We start from the raw sequence: 15,028 nt of genomic DNA on the forward strand, positions 1-15,028 counted from the left end.
GCAACGGATGAATAAAGGTACAAAGTTTGTGTTGACGACCTGACAGTTTGAAGTGTCCCTGAGTCGTGACTCCTGAGTCCTGATTCCTGAGTCCTGAAGTGGATGATGCTCCTGTGCACGTTCCTACCATTTCACATCATCGTTTGCAGACAGCAAAACCGCTGTAAAGATGTTTGTGCATACATACAAATGTGCTTTGTTTTTCCTTTAACATTAGTGGATGGTGAAAACATAACACACACGTGAGTTTAGATGTACAGTTTGAACATTCACAGATAGTAGCAACGTGTTATAACTGTGGACCAATGTGCCCCGAAAAATGAATTAGATATATATTGACAGAACTACAGTATGTAGGAGTCGTGTGCCAAAGGGATGCTGCAAAAGTTTAGAAAAAAATTCTGGCCTTTTATACAGATAGTTCTGCAATGCCAAAGGAGGCAATGAGATAAAAGAAGGTTCACATTCTTTGCCTTCTTCAACTCACGTACCAGATGCCCATGGCTAAAATACTTCTGCTCCGGGATCTTGCATTCACTTTTCTCAATAGCAGGCAACTTAAAGAGAAGTCCGCTGACACGTCCCATCTTAGCTAATAAGATAAAACAGGAGATTTTCTATGGGAGAAGCTCTCTAGTTCTTAACACCCGTGGATTGAGAGAAAAGTTGCTTGGAACCTCATCTGGCTTTTTTGGCACATACTTTGAGCACCCTGCAGCTGCAGCCATCATGACCCATTGACCCTCTATAATGCAGTTAAAGTGCCAATCACAGTCCACGCTGTGTAATGCAGAGCAGCTTCCAGTCTGTATGATAAAAACAATCCCGTAGAGCCTCCAAGGTATTCTGAGGATGCATTATCAACGTGTTCGTGCCAGCTGGCTGCAGCAGCTGCTGGATAATGGGCCTGCACACAGGGCTTCTACCTACACATAATATCTAAGAAACGTTCATCAGGACACTTGTGCAAAGTTATGTCCCCTGCTACCTTATATGGCACTTTCACATACTGTGTTACTCATATTAGCCATGGTTCAAGAGACGGGATATGGCTGAAATGGGCAAAGATCAGGACGAATACGGTGGGGTTGCTGTGTTCTGCAACAATTTTGCAAATTTTGTCACAGCGCAAGACTGAGTTAATAAGAGGTCAAATCCAGACCTCTATAGTGGCACATCATTCCATACCTAATATGGGATTCCAGATCCATCTGTTTTGTCTCAAAGAAAAAGTGAAAAGGAGTGTGAACCCATCGCTTCTAACTACATCCACTGGTATTTTTGTTCTAATTTGCTATCAGCTGTAGCAAAGCGTAGCAAAGTTATGCATTTCTTTCACTGACGAGGTGAATTGTAGCCAGATTTAAAGTTGCACTAAAATACCTCAAAAATCACACGAGCACCCAGGTGGCACGGTGAACTAATACACGAGCCTCACAATGCTGAGATTCACAGTTTATGTCTCCGCGTTGCCTGTGGTTCGGCCAGGTGTCCCCGGGAACATAACTGGCCATGTCCCTGGGTGGGGAGCCAGGAATGGAGACCATGGCCTGCCAATGCCACCAGTGACCCTTGCAGGTAGACATGGAGGAAATCACATGACACGTTTTACATTGTCACAGAGAAACCTACAGCTGGCAAAGAAAAACAAGTGACGGCGACTCAGTGTGTATATTGGGGGACGCATGTGGTCGTTTATGACCCCCCCTCCCCAAACCACCGCAGGGGGCATGCAATGGTGAACCCTCAGGAATCAGAAACATGTAATTTCATTTCATGCACTTGCACACATGAAACATCATTTCCCCAGCCCACAGCAGTGCAACACAAAGACAAAAACACACATCCAAACTACAAGAACACACATATCCAAACTAACACATATATCCAAACTAACACACATATCTAAACAAAACAAACAAACAAACAAAAAAGAATCACTGTCCAGGAGAACGAACGCCAGCCAGGATGACTGTCAGAACTGCCGGTTCGCATGGGCTAGCAGTTAGCTTAGCCTGCCCCGCTTCTGCGTCCCGTCAGACCGCCCTCGGTGTTACCTCCTTGGACGCAGCTCCGGTCAGGGCCGTGGTCCCTGAGCCCACAGGATGCAGCAGACCAGGATCCCTCAGCCGATCCAGCGCCAGCTGTCTCAGCCAGACACCCTCGATACACCTCCCTGCACTCCTCACGACGACACTAAAAACACAGTCAAGGCCAGGCCAGGCCGCCGCCAGGCCGCCCTCGGGGTTACCGGAACTGCCGGTCTGCATGGGCTAGCAGTTAGCTTAGCCTTGTTCAGGAAAACGGGGACTTAAACATGTCAAACTAGGAGAAAAAGGGTAAGAAATAAAACTTCACAAACCACTTGCATAATTAACATGAACATCTAACATGAAATGTACATAATTCCATGTCACGATATCATTTCATTCTAAAGGAAACAAGGCATTGAGTGGGGATGTGGTGTCAGGACCGTGTGCCGGGCCCAGTGTGTAAATAACACATCACGTCGTGTAGCTGGGATTGTAAAAGCCGGTGGGACTAAGCTGTAATTTAGGGCTACACAAATAAATCTGACTTGACTCGCCGGTTTGGGAAGAGCACCTACGTAGCACGGAAAACCCAAGCGTACACGTCAGGGGGGGAGAGGAGAACATCCAGACGCCAAAAGCAGGAGAGCGAAGCGAGAGGAGGTGCACCAGAGAAGGAGCTGTGTAGCAGAACAACGCACAAAAGCGGACAGACAAGAATCATTAGATCGTGTAGTGATTTCTATTGATCGATGCATTCCGAGCCTCTTCCCCCCGGTGATTAGAGGTCACTGGCGCCGGCTGCACTACATTCATTCTCTAACAGCTACTGGCATGGACCCCGTCAGCTCCGAGGGAAGCTTGGACCCGATGAGAACAGCAGATGTGGAGATAGATAATGTAAAAAATAAATAAAATAATATATATATATATATATATATATATATATATATATACACTACCGTTCAAAAGTTTGGGATCACCCAAACAATTTTGTGTTTTCCATGAAAAGTCACACTTATTCACCACCATATGTTGTGAAATGAATAGAAAATAGAGTCAAGACATTGACAAGGTTAGAAATAATGATTTGTATTTGAAAAAGATTTTTTTTACATCAAACTTTGCTTTCGTCAAAGAATCCTCCATTTGCAGCAATTACAGCATTGCAGACCTTTGGCATTCTAGCTGTTAATTTGTTGAGGTAATCTGGAGAAATTGCACCCCACGCTTCCAGAAGCAGCTCCCACAAGTTGGATTGGTTGGATGGGCACTTCTTTGAGCAGATTGAGTTTCTGGAGCATCACATTTGTGGGGTCAATTAAACGCTCAAAATGGCCAGAAAAAGAGAACTTTCATCTGAAACTCGACAGTCTATTCTTGTTCTTAGAAATGAAGGCTATTCCATGCGAGAAATTGCTAAGAAATTGAAGATTTCCTACACCGGTGTGTACTACTCCCTTCAGAGGACAGCACAAACAGGCTCTAACCAGAGTAGAAAAAGAAGTGGGAGGCCGCGTTGCACAACTGAGCAAGAAGATAAGTACATTAGAGTCTCTAGTTTGAGAAACAGACGCCTCACAGGTCCCCAACTGGCATCTTCATTAAATAGTACCTGTTAGAGCCTGTTTGTGCTGTCCTCTGAAGGGAGTAGTACACACCGGTGTAGGAAATCTTCAATTTCTTAGCAATTTCTCGCATGGAATAGCCTTCATTTCTAAGAACAAGAATAGACTGTCGAGTTTCAGATGAAAGTTCTCTTTTTCTGGCCATTTTGAGCGTTTAATTGACCCCACAAATGTGATGCTCCAGAAACTCAATCTGCTCAAAGAAGTGCCCATCCAACCAATCCAACTTGTGGGAGCTGCTTCTGGAAGCGTGGGGTGCAATTTCTCCAGATTACCTCAACAAATTAACAGCTAGAATGCCAAAGGTCTGCAATGCTGTAATTGCTGCAAATGGAGGATTCTTTGACGAAAGCAAAGTTTGATGTAAAAAAAATCTTTTTCAAATACAAATCATTATTTCTAACCTTGTCAATGTCTTGACTCTATTTTCTATTCATTTCACAACATATGGTGGTGAATAAGTGTGACTTTTCATGGAAAACACGAAATTGTTTGGGTGATCCCAAACTTTTGAACGGTAGTGTATATATATATATAAAATATTGGCTCGGCTGTAAAGGTTTATGCTTGAACGCACTGCGGCATTCATAGAAACCGAACCATGAAATACATATGAACAGGACGTGGATATAGATCCTGTTCCAAACCCGTCTGTGCAAAGCTTGAATGAAGCACATTTGCTTCACACAAAAGCCAGTGTCACCAAGTTCCCCGCAACATCCTTGAGTGTTACGAGACAGGGGGGTTTGATTTGTGTTTCATGGATCGACTGACACAAATAGAGCCCTTCTTCATATCGCCGGCGAGGCCTACACCCTGCTATAGATCGGATTCTGCATCCCTTCGGTAAACAGGAACAACAGAGGCTACTGTTCACACTGACGATGCTTCCAGGTTAACGGGAAACATGTCAAATCTGAAACCACCTGACACCGGAGGAGTCCGCTTGTCTCTCGAGCCGTTAGTTCAGTAACTACTGTGCAAAACTTACAACCGCGAATCCGCTGCCCGTCCTGTCTCTCTCTCTCTCTTTCTTGCTCGGCGGCCCAGGAAGGGAACCACAGCTTTTCATGTGGCCCATGAAATGTTACAACACGAGCAACACGGGCTCATGTGCAGCCTGTCAGGGGCAAATGTCAGGGGCAAACTGACACCAATTATTCCCCAGTGTTTGGCCTTTCTTTGGTCCTCTCCAGCCTGCTGGTCTCCGGTCTGCCCTCACCTCTCCCTAATAAATCACCTTGCTTCAAGGTTCTGGTGGGGTGGGGGGTGGAGGGGGCGGGTGGATGGGGTGGGGGGGATCTCTTTAAGAGAAAGCACTCGTGGCATTTAACACAGCATCGCCACTTCTCACATATCACCACCTTTCATGCAGAGGGGGCTGATGGGACTGGGTGGGTGTCAGTGGTGGTGCTGGTGCCGGTGGTGCCGCAGCGGGCTGGGTGAGTGTGTAGCAAGTGTCGGGGGGTGGGGGGGGCTGTAAAAGAAGAGAAAAGAAGCAAGAAAAAAGGAGAAAGATGGGAAGAAAGGGAGGCAGAGGAGGAAGAGGTTGGGTTTTTAGACACCGCAAGAGGAATGCGGGACAACCTCCTCCCAGCTCCCGCGCTGGGAACAGCGCGGGAGACTGTGATTTCTAACCGTGCATTTTTTCCCCATTTCCATGCTGATCTTTCCGACCGTGGAGGCAAACAAACGGAGGAGGAGGCCTCTTTGACGGGGAGCGCTGACATGGGAACAATGACTCAACCGTCTTCATTCATTTTTGAGCCGAGACGTAAAACTCAGCAGAGATCAGCGCGCCTGTTTTACGGCCGCACGCCCTCACAGGAAACGCAGAAACGACCGGAAACCGTCTGCGAAGGATATTTGGAAAACAACAAAACACAAAGTCTTCCATCATTGCACAGCATAATTTAATATTTACAAAATATAAACAGCTTACAAAAATAGTACTTTTGTTTTACACAGTCCCGCTTGAAGCACTTTGGGTCTTTTGAATGTGACTTTTTCGTACCCTGAATGTTGCTGGATATCTATTAACTCTATCATCATTTTCAAAAAGTGAGAAATATTGGCATAAAAAAGTAAAAAACAAAACAAACCCCACAGGTCACTGAATTAGCTGCGATAGCAAGGAAAGCTAACCACATTTCAGTGAAACGGCGTTTTGTTTCTCCTCTGACCTCGTGCACTGTCCCCACCTTCAACACAAAATAAAATAAAAATAGCTTAAAGTAGAGGCCAGCGACCCTGGGGGGGGGGGGGTCAGCAACGGCTTGCTATTATCTCGACAACCTCTTCCAAAAGAATCCGCCCCCTCACTTCCGACTAAAAGCCTCGTTGATGCACAAACTGATTGACAGCAAGTACGGACCAATGGAGACGCCGGCGCACAAGGCACTCCCCTGATTGGCCGATGAGGAGCGGATACAGAGAACACGTGTTTGTTTACAGTCTGGGTCGGCCATTGACACCGGATGTACTTCTCAGTGCATCTTCTCACTTGACAGCTGTTGGGATGTAGAAGGACATTAACAGAAATAATGTTGTGAATTGAAATCAGCGGTAGGCAGTTTCACTACCGTATTTATTATTCATCCGCCACCGCTTCGCTGTTCGGGGGCACCGGATCTACCTTCCCCTACAGAATGGACGGCTGAAGCTTTATTACTTTATGAACATGAATCCTTCCGTCATACAGCTCCGGTACTTTCAGCTCTAGCCAGCGTCACTCGGGGTCTGTGTCACACTAATCGCTCCCCGGAACCACAAATTAGGAACAACAATCCTGTTGTTCCAGGAAGGTTTATCAGTTGATTCTCAGGACTGCCAAGTCGGAAATCAGAATGTGATTCGTTTATCACAATTCACGAAGGTACATCACACTAAAATAATCACGAACTTACCCACGACACAAGCGGAGAGGCACGGTGCTGTGTGTGACGCTGAGAGAGTGCGGGTCTCCAGGTCCACACGTTCCCTTTCTGCTCCTATCAGACACGTTTCACGGTGTCACCTGAAACGCCGTACACAAGTCATCCACCAGCTCTCCATCACTCGTTTACACGTGGGTTTAAAAGGCGTTTTTTCCGATCGGACCACATGTGGACTAAATACAAGTGTAAACGACCACCAAAACGGTTTGTGAAGCGGTTACTCAAACCACTTGCCGAGGTGGTCTGGGACACATCTGACCACATATCTTCTGTAGTGTAAACGCTGATGCGTCCTGATGCGACCCCGACAGGACGGAGCAGGAAATCGTCTTCTTCTTCTTCTTCTTCTTCTTCTCCGGAGTAACGAAATCTGATCACAAGTGGTCAGCAGGACGCATGTGGAGACACAGGTGTAAACGGTGACGAGTCTTGCGGTCCACGTGTGATCCGATCGCCCAAAACGCGTTTTAAAACCAAGTGTAAACAGGGCCGAAGTGAAACTTTGACCGGTTTTAACGCTCCTAAAAATACCAGGGGGATGACCATCAGTGTGACTCATGATGTTTGGGTTATTCAGTACCAGATCATCTGATGATGATGAGGAGACATGGAACTGGCTTCTCGAGGGAGGCATTAGGGGTTGTGGAGGATTTTATGGGTGTGCGTGTGTGTGTGTGTGTGTGTGTGTGTGTGTGTGTGTGTGTGTGTGTGTGTGTGTGTGTGTGTGTGTGTGTGTGTGTGTGTGTGTGAGAGAGAGAGAGAGAGAGAGAGAGAGAGAGATCCTAAGTGAGAAAAACATTACGTACACCCATACCCACATGTTACTAATCTGCAAGAATACGCACTTGTAGATATGTTTTGCCTTTACGTCTCATTCCATCACCATTCTCATTCAGAGGAGTCCTCCTCCTCCTCCCTCCTCTCGCCTCCTTGTTCTTGTTATTTACAGGTGTGCATGTCATTCATGCTCTCGCAGCGCCTGCAGCGAACGTAGCAGCACCACACGAACTTGCACTCGCAGCGCTCCACGTGCCGGACCACGTGCGTGTTGTAGCCGCGGCCGCAGCACAGCAGGTTGCAGCCATCGGGCCCGTGGGAGGTGCGGTTGCAGCGGCGCCCGCGCGTGCCCGACACGCCCCGCCGCTTGTCCTCGAGGCAGTAGTTGGGCGACTTGCTGTAAAAGATGAGCTCGTCCTTGGCTATGGGCGTGCGGCGCCTCTCCTTCTCCTTCCGCCTCAGCTTCCTCTTGGCCCGGTCCAGAACCAGCACGCTGCTCTCATAGCGCTCCTTCAGGAGGCCGCCCACGCGCTCGAACGAGGCCATGGTGCGCCAGCACGTCTTCACCGCGCAGGAGCCGGAGATGCCGTGGCAGCGGCAGTCGGTGGACATGGTTTTCTCGATGGCCTGACAGAGAGAGAGAGAAAGAGAGAGAGAGAGAGAGAGAGAGAGAGAGAGAGAGAGAGAGAGAGAGAGAGAGAGAGAGAGAGCGAGAATGAGAGCACAAGGGGGGGAGACAGAGAGAGAGAGAAAGAGCGAGGGGAGAGAGACAGACAGACGGACAGACAGACAGACAGAGAGAGAGCGAGGGGGAGAGAGACAGATAGACAGAGAGAGAGAGAGAGAGACAGAGAGAGCGAGAGACAGAGAGAGAGAGAGAGAGAGAGAGAGAGAGAGAGAGAGAGAGAGAGAGACAGACAGACAGACAGAGCGAGAGAGAGACAGACAGAGAGAGAAAGAATGGGTTATGTTTTTGGTGCAGAACAATAGACACGATCCACTCTTTGTTATACTGGGCGGCCCAGTGGTTAGCGCTGTCGCCTCACAGCAAGAAGTCCCAGGTTGTCCTCTGTGGGGAGTTTGCATGTTCTCCCTGTGTCTACGGCGGGTTTTCTCCGGGTGCTCCGGTTTCCCCCACCATCAGAAAGACATGCATGTCAGGGTTAATACTCCTGCCTGTGCCCCTGAGCAAGGCAGGGCAAGACGGACTGGAGCTGGTCCCCGGGGGCTGCATGGGGCTGCCCACTACTGCTAGCTACACAGCTAGGATGGGTTAAATGTCGAGTGTAATTTCCCCACGGGGATCAATAAAGTATATTCAAAAAGTACTACGAGTGTACATGGCGATGTGCAAGCCGTAGTGGACTCTTTAACACCCCGTCCCTCATGACCACAACTTGGATTGGAAACGGCATCCAGCTCTGGCCTGAAGGCCTCTGTCTTGGGCTTTACGCACCGGTACCACATGCTGTCTTAATACAGATGGAAACAAAACGTAACTGTGTTCCTCACAGTTTAGACCGGGAGACCACAAAGCCCTGGGCCTGACAGTGGTCTCTGGATGACTCCTCCTGCTTCCTCAACCTCTTAGACCTTCCACTTTCACTCCGGGGCAGTGGACAATAACCACATACACTGCTTCCTTTGTGTCCTGCAGGGGCGTGGCAGCGTTTAAAACAATAATGTCCTACATTTTAGACACACGGGGAGAAATTCTCGTTTCACTTCACCCCTCCAAGAGGTAGGTCAGGGCATGCTGCAGCTACACAACTGCTCCACTGGAACACCTTCAGCATCTCCCTCAAGGGAAGACTCTTTTTTACAAACTCTGTCTTATTTTCATAATACCCCCCCCCCTTTTCTCCCCAATTGTACCCGGCCAATTACCCCACTCTTCCCATCCGTCCCGGTCGCTGCTCCGCCCCCTCTGCTGATCCCGGGAGGGCTGCAGACTACCACATGCCTCCTCCAATACATGTGGAGTCACTAGCCGCTTCTTTTCACCTGACAGTGAGGAGTTTCACCAGGGGGGGCGTAGTGCGTGGGAGGATCACGTTATTCCCCCCAGTTCCCCCTCCCCCCCGAACAGGCGCCCCGACCGACCAGAGGAGGCGCTAGTGCAGCGACCAGGACACATACCCACATCCGGCTTCCCACCCACAGACACGGCCAATTGTGTCTGTAGGGACGCCCGACCAAGCCGGAGGCAACACGGGGATTCGAACCGGAGATCCTCGTGTTGGTAGGCAACGGAACCGCCACGCCACCCTGGCGCCACATCTTCATAGTACCATCATGCATATCGGTTTATCATTTGACTCAGTGGCTCTATTCTGCAGATTATGGATTCAGGACCACCGCTGGACTCAGCTTTACAACAGCATCTTAAGGGGCAACAGAAGATGAGCTTTAAACGGGTCCTTTATAAACCCCCCTGCCCCCCCCTCCCCGGTGTGTCAGTCAGACTGTGTCCATGACTGTCCATCATCTATGACTTCTCTATGGTGCTGGCCGGCTAGTTTATGGCTGGTTACTGCCACCTACGGTGAGCACAGGCTGCTACTTCCTGCAGGGTGAACCAGGAAGTAGAGCAGCAGCGTCCTCCACCGCTGATCATACGGGTAATACTGGACATTTACACCATTTACACTGATTGTCCCTCCCAAACACATAGTCTGGATAAGCGGGTTAGACTGGACTTGTTGAAACCAGTCTAATGCGCGTGTTCAGCTGCCCCGTAAGACAGTCATGTGCAGCTGTGTCCAGCGACAGTCCCGTATCCAAGACCTTCATAACATCAGTCGAGTAAAACTGGATTATAACCGATATGCACGATGGTAAAAACTACACAAATAAAACCCTGGGTGTAAAAAGTGGGCTTGCCGGTTCGAATCCCCGTGTTACCTCCGGCTTGGTCGGGCGTCCCTACAGACACCGTTTCTGCGGGTGGGAAGCTAGATGTGGGTATGTGTCCTGGTCGCTGCACTAGCGTCTCCTCTGGTTGGTAGGGGCGTCTGTCCGGGGTGGGGGGGGGGGGGGGGCTGAGGGGAATAGCGTGATCCTCCCACGCGCTATATCCCCCTGGTGAAACTCCTTACTGTCAGGTGAAAAGAAGCGGCTGGCGACTCCACATGGACTGAAGAGCCCCCTTCCTAAACTCCACCCGCGTGAGCACGTGGGCACGTGAAAAGACTCTGGGCATGGATGTGTGACGTAATATCCGATGGCTCGGAATACTTGTGATGATTTGTAAAGAAATGAAATCATTTTAGTGAATAGTTGGCAGCAAAACATTTCTGTTACTAAGCAATTTTCTCCGCAGGCAGCAGATGTGAGGCGACTTCCTCTCAGATTACCGTTCATAACGTTTCTCCTGCTCCTTTTCCTCCTTCCTGTCATTCGCCCCCAGACGCGGGGCTTATTTCTAGCCGTGTGCTGTGTGTGAGGCGTCTAAACGCGTTCGACTCTGGATGGATCCGTTTCCGTTCATCCCCAAACCCCGTGAGGACAAACGGAAGGACTCGGTGACTCGGTAGAGACTGTTGGACAAATGGGAGCCCTGGGTTTTCCCCACTTCCCTCACGTTTCCTCCCACCCCTCTCTATCAACGCTTGACACGATGGGTGGTGCGTGTGCGTGTGCGTGCGTGCGTGCGTGGTTAGGTACAAGCCAGGCGGCGCACCGCGCGTCCCTCACCTGGCGGCCCGCCTCGCTGTTGTGCTGGGTGGTGCTGAGCAGGGTGAAGGCGCCCTTGGCCGCCGACATGTTCTTGACGCCGCTGTCGATGAACTTGCGGCTGAACCAGGTGCCGTAGTGGATGTGATCGGAGCAGCCGCCCCAGTGCCAGCCCTCGGCGGGGGAGCCGCCGCCCTGCAGGCTGCTGTCGCAGCCGCACTCCGTCATGTTGCCCTGGCTGCAGGAGCGCGTGACGGCGTGGACCAGGCCCGCCGCCATCACCGCATGGATGAACGCCGTCTCCTTCGTCCCTGCAAGACGCGCAAAAAGTCGTCAACGTATTGTGATCGGCAGCATTGTGACCGGACAGGAATCCAAGCTGGGGGCGGGGGGGGGTTGATATCTACATCGGGGGATATTTTTGGGGTCACACCCGCTCATGCAAACGGCGGAGAAGTGACGTAGGCACGCAGTCCCACGGGGGGGGGGGGGACGGGGGACGGCACTATGAGCAGGATGAGGGGCGTCGGGTTACACATCAGTGGTGGGAGACGGAGTGCGGACGGACAAGCTCCCCCGTACAATACCCCCCCGATCCCCGCTGCGGTACTCCCTGATCTGATCACACGCTGGGATTCACACCGGGGGCAAAATCCCAGAGAAGCTCGAGCTGCCCGGGGCAGCGCTGACGGGGTGTCTCCTCACAGGTTCACAACTAGCGGGACCGTCGATGCGCGAAATCGCGCATTAATCGCATTGCAGCCATGTGTAGGTTTACCGGCCAACGCAAGAACAGAAAGTCGTAACCGTGGATCAGGATAATCTTTAGGAAAGTTAAGTCCGAGAAATAAAAGTAAAGTCTACCCTAATTGAAAAAAAAAGAAAAGAAAGCATGAATTTCACCGGAGGGGAAAAAAAGGAACAACATCAAAGAGGAAAACCTCACTGGGCCGCTTTACGTTTACAAATCCAATTAAGGCCGCTGAAAGCCCTGAGACGTGGCGGATCTCTGCCGAGTTCGGCCCTGCGCGTCCAGCACAGGTTACACGAGGAAAAGCACCCTGGGACCTAATGCCGCAAATTCTATAAAAATGCCGTGATTCGATTAGAAATAATGCCTGCCTTTAACCGACGTAGAAAAGATCATCCGCAGTCATGGGACACGATACGAGTCCTCTTATGAAACCTGAACTCTTGACTAAGACGGTCTGGAGTAAAACCGTGGACACGTCTTCACTTAAGACACATCGCCGGCATCTTTTAACTCGTTCATCTATTCGGCGTTTAAGGACCCCCCCGGCCCACTTGAGTGGCACGTGATCACGTAAAGTAAATAAAACGCAGCTAAAATACACAATCAAATGGATCCTTAATGATGGCGATGGGGATGATTACCAGAGCAGGATCCTTTTTTTTTTTAAAACTAAACCCTTCCTGTGTCGTGTGGACATTCTCCTCTCTGTCCTGAGGTCCAACAATTAGGATAATCCCGCTGGCTCGGGATGAGGGAAGGGCAGGAGCCTTCTGTTCATAACGTTAAATCGCAGCAGATGTGCGCACCTCGCTGCGCTGTTTTTTTTTTTTTTTTTGCTCCAGCAGAGAGGACGCATGCGGGCCTCTACAGCTGCCGGACACGTGAAAGCTACCTTCTGACCAACAACAGCAACAACAACAATAACTACACCCGTTTCAGAACTCAAGATATCGACATAACTGAACCCATTATAAAGACACAAGCTGGGGAAAGTTGCGTTAAAACGCACGTACTGATACTGTAACAGTATAACTAACGCGACTGCACACATCCGTGGTCGTAACAATGTGACATTTAGTTGGGTTAAAACTCGCGTACTGATACTGTAACAGTATAACACGACTCTAAACATCCGCGGTCGTTACAATGTTACATTAAGTGGCGCTAAAACTAACGTATTGATACTGTAACAGTGTAACGCCACTCTACACACCCGCGGTGGTTACAATGTTACATTAAGTGGCGCTAAAACTAACGTATTGATACTGTAACAGTATAACACGACTCTAAACATCCGCGGCCGTTACAATGTTACATTAAGTGGCGTTAAAACCCACGTATTGATACATTTATGACGGATTTGCATTAGGCTCTAAACCGTTTGTGTAGATAAAGTTAAATTTTGATGTAATTTTTGACAGCAAAAAAAAAATCCATTGACACGTGCAGACTGACGGAGAAACCGAAGCGGATGAGAGAAATATAGCACCAAATACTCCACCACATATTTATTTCAAAATCAGCACGGTTATCTGTGTAGCCTACATCGGAACAAACGTTTTCTCACGAAGTCATGTATCAGCCTATGGCTTCTGCAATATTGACATTGATTCACACTGCGGCATGGCTTGTGTTTTATGGGGGTCTGCTGTAAGTCTGCATGCCACTCACCGCTGTTTAACTCGTAGCCGAACACAGAAGTGTCCTTGGTGGTCGAGCAGTTCCAGCGTTCATGCTTGAACTGCGTTTGGCACTCGGCGATGCCCAGCCGCGCGCCGTCCTGGATGCTGGGCAGCAGGAACGGCCTCTTCTTGCACAGCTCCTTCTGCCGCCCGGTTAGCGGCAGATTGGCGCAGCCGAGCTTCTCTGGCACCCCGGCCGACGTTATTCCCAACCACCTGAGACACAGCAGACCGGGACAATAATCATACTGCAGAGTCTGCACCCCCCCCCCCATCTCCCGAAAAAAAAGAAGTGCGGAAAGCATCATATTAGAGGAGAATATTGTCCGCATTGCAAACGGGGTCGCCATCCCGATGCAAGTCTGCACAAACTCACATACTTACATCCAGTTGGCTCGGCAGTAGATGGGATAGAGGGAGAAAAGCAGGAGAGACAGAATGCAGATTTGTTGAAGTACTCCACGGTTCTCTCTCTCCATGGCCACTTCATCTACAGAAGCCGACACGGCCGCGCTCTCTGTGTGTCCATGGAGGGCTCGCTTCTCCAGCGGCTGTCTCTCATACTAAAGGAGACCCAGTACAGCAGAATCCAGCTAATCCCCCAATCCTCACACTGGACTGGACTGGTTTTAAAAAAAAAAAAAAAATTTATAGGATGGAAGCGCCAGCTAGCAGCTCCGGTGGAGAGGCCGTGCGCTCCTGCGGCCCGGCGGCGGACTCCCAGGACGTCAGCCTGCGCGGCGGCGATGCTGGTCGCGGATTGAGTGATGAGATGAAAAGTCCGACGGGCGCTTCCTGAAAACTTGCCCCCGACAAACTTTTTATTCAGGGGTGAAAGAAGCGGCACCGAGTCGACAAGTCTCTGTTGTGGTGCGCCTGCAGGCTCCCATTGGATCGCCGGAGAACTCCTTATTCAACAGACGTCAGTCCCGGCCGCTAATTGGACGGGCACAAGATAAATGAAGAAACGGCGACAGAAACCGTGGGGGGGGGGGGGGGGGGGGCGTCAGCGAGACTGTAAAGGTGAGAAAGTGGAGCAGCTCCCGCCGTGGACCTCCTTCATGTGTGCGCAGGCTTGGCGCCGCCGTGGTCCACCTTACCCGACGATACGACCATCTGCGCTGCTGCGCCGCGTGGGGATGGAAACCGCGATGGGTAACACGAGAGGCAAATATTGTACCGGACTAATTGTCTCCTTGAGGACTGGTCCAGGATCAGCCTGGTCCCCCCCGGCTCAGATCCGCCGTGAAACGAGTTTCATATTCCATATTCTGTGGGAGTTCCCCCGTCCTGACCTCGGTATCTTCATGGAAACGGAACCGGTGGTTTTCGGGTTGGGTTCGTATCGCAGAGGAAAACCCAGTCGAGCTCTCCCAGTCCGTCTCAGTCCAGCAGCTTCAGCGGTTGTGACGGAATCAAATTTAACTTGGTTCAATTTCAGTCTTGAGCAGCGCGTCTCTACGGAGCGTTAGGGGCCGTCTACAAAGAGCTATTTACGTATCTTCAACTCACGATAACTTTATTTTATTTATCAAAACAACTCAGA

General features: G+C 50.0%; 1 protein-coding gene across 1 annotated transcript; it reads right to left on the reverse strand.

Moving 5' to 3' along the window:
- Positions 1 to 7,533: 7,533 nt before the first annotated feature.
- wnt16 (wingless-type MMTV integration site family, member 16) lies at positions 7,534 to 13,961 on the reverse strand. Its single transcript, XM_056277369.1, has 4 exons — positions 13,867 to 13,961; positions 13,472 to 13,698; positions 11,068 to 11,357; positions 7,534 to 7,998 (listed from the first exon to the last, which is right to left on the reverse strand). The coding sequence occupies exons 1-4, from the start codon at positions 13,959 to 13,961 to the stop codon at positions 7,534 to 7,536; spliced, it is 1,077 nt and encodes a 358-aa protein (XP_056133344.1).
- Between the last annotated feature and the right edge of the window lie 1,067 nt (positions 13,962 to 15,028).

The sequence above is a fragment of the Lampris incognitus genome, chromosome 3 (genome assembly GCF_029633865.1).
Source record: "Lampris incognitus isolate fLamInc1 chromosome 3, fLamInc1.hap2, whole genome shotgun sequence".
Taxonomy (NCBI): domain Eukaryota; kingdom Metazoa; phylum Chordata; class Actinopteri; order Lampriformes; family Lampridae; genus Lampris; species Lampris incognitus.

Coding starts and splice junctions, on each gene's coding strand:
- wnt16 (XM_056277369.1), bottom strand. CDS start 13,961: ATGGAGAGAGAGAACCGTGGAGTACTTCAACAAATCTGCATTCTGTCT. Junction 11,358..13,471: donor CGGCTACGAGTTAAACAGCG/GTGAGTGGCATG, acceptor CGCGTCTTGCAG/GGACGAAGGAGACGGCGTTC. Junction 7,999..11,067: donor ACAGCGAGGCGGGCCGCCAG/GTGAGGGACGCG, acceptor TCTCTCTGTCAG/GCCATCGAGAAAACCATGTC.